Source organism: Eurypyga helias, unplaced genomic scaffold, assembly GCF_000690775.1.
Source record: "Eurypyga helias isolate BGI_N326 unplaced genomic scaffold, ASM69077v1 scaffold23434, whole genome shotgun sequence".
Taxonomy (NCBI): domain Eukaryota; kingdom Metazoa; phylum Chordata; class Aves; order Eurypygiformes; family Eurypygidae; genus Eurypyga; species Eurypyga helias.
The window spans coordinates 11411-11762 of NW_010244690.1; the positions used below are offsets into that span (position 1 = coordinate 11411).

Below are 352 nucleotides of genomic sequence, written 5' to 3' on the forward strand. Positions count from 1 at the left end.
ACCACCGTCGGCTGGCGGGAGATCTCGGGTGTGCTCTTTCATCCATTCTGATGGGAGAGCCTTCAAACAAACACCCAGGGACAACAGCACATAATACGGGTTGGGAGTGAGAGGCAGGGTGACAGGAACAAGGAGGGCACAGAGCATGGGGGGGCTCTGGGGTGGATGCCCCAGGGCTCAGCGGGGGAAGAGCATCGGTCAGGAACAGCAGTGCTGGTGTTCAGGCCTCCTAAAAATACTGGGGGAGCTACTCACGCTCCCCTTCACAGACCTCACACCTTTCAGGCAGATTGAAACGGGGTAAGTTTTTCTCCTTAGAATGCCAGCCTGTCCCGTTGTCTCCTGAGCAGCT

The 352-nt window shown here is 57.1% G+C and overlaps 1 protein-coding gene across 1 annotated transcript in view; it reads left to right on the forward strand.

Annotated features, from left to right (window-relative positions):
• The window catches only part of CTSE (cathepsin E), a 4710-nt gene that overhangs the window by 1927 nt on the left and 2431 nt on the right, over positions 1-352 (forward strand). Inside the window, exon 4 of the mRNA XM_010149845.1 lies at positions 203-207. Within this exon, the coding sequence (XP_010148147.1) occupies positions 203-207 (5 nt within the window). The remainder of the gene's footprint in view (positions 1-202; positions 208-352) is intronic.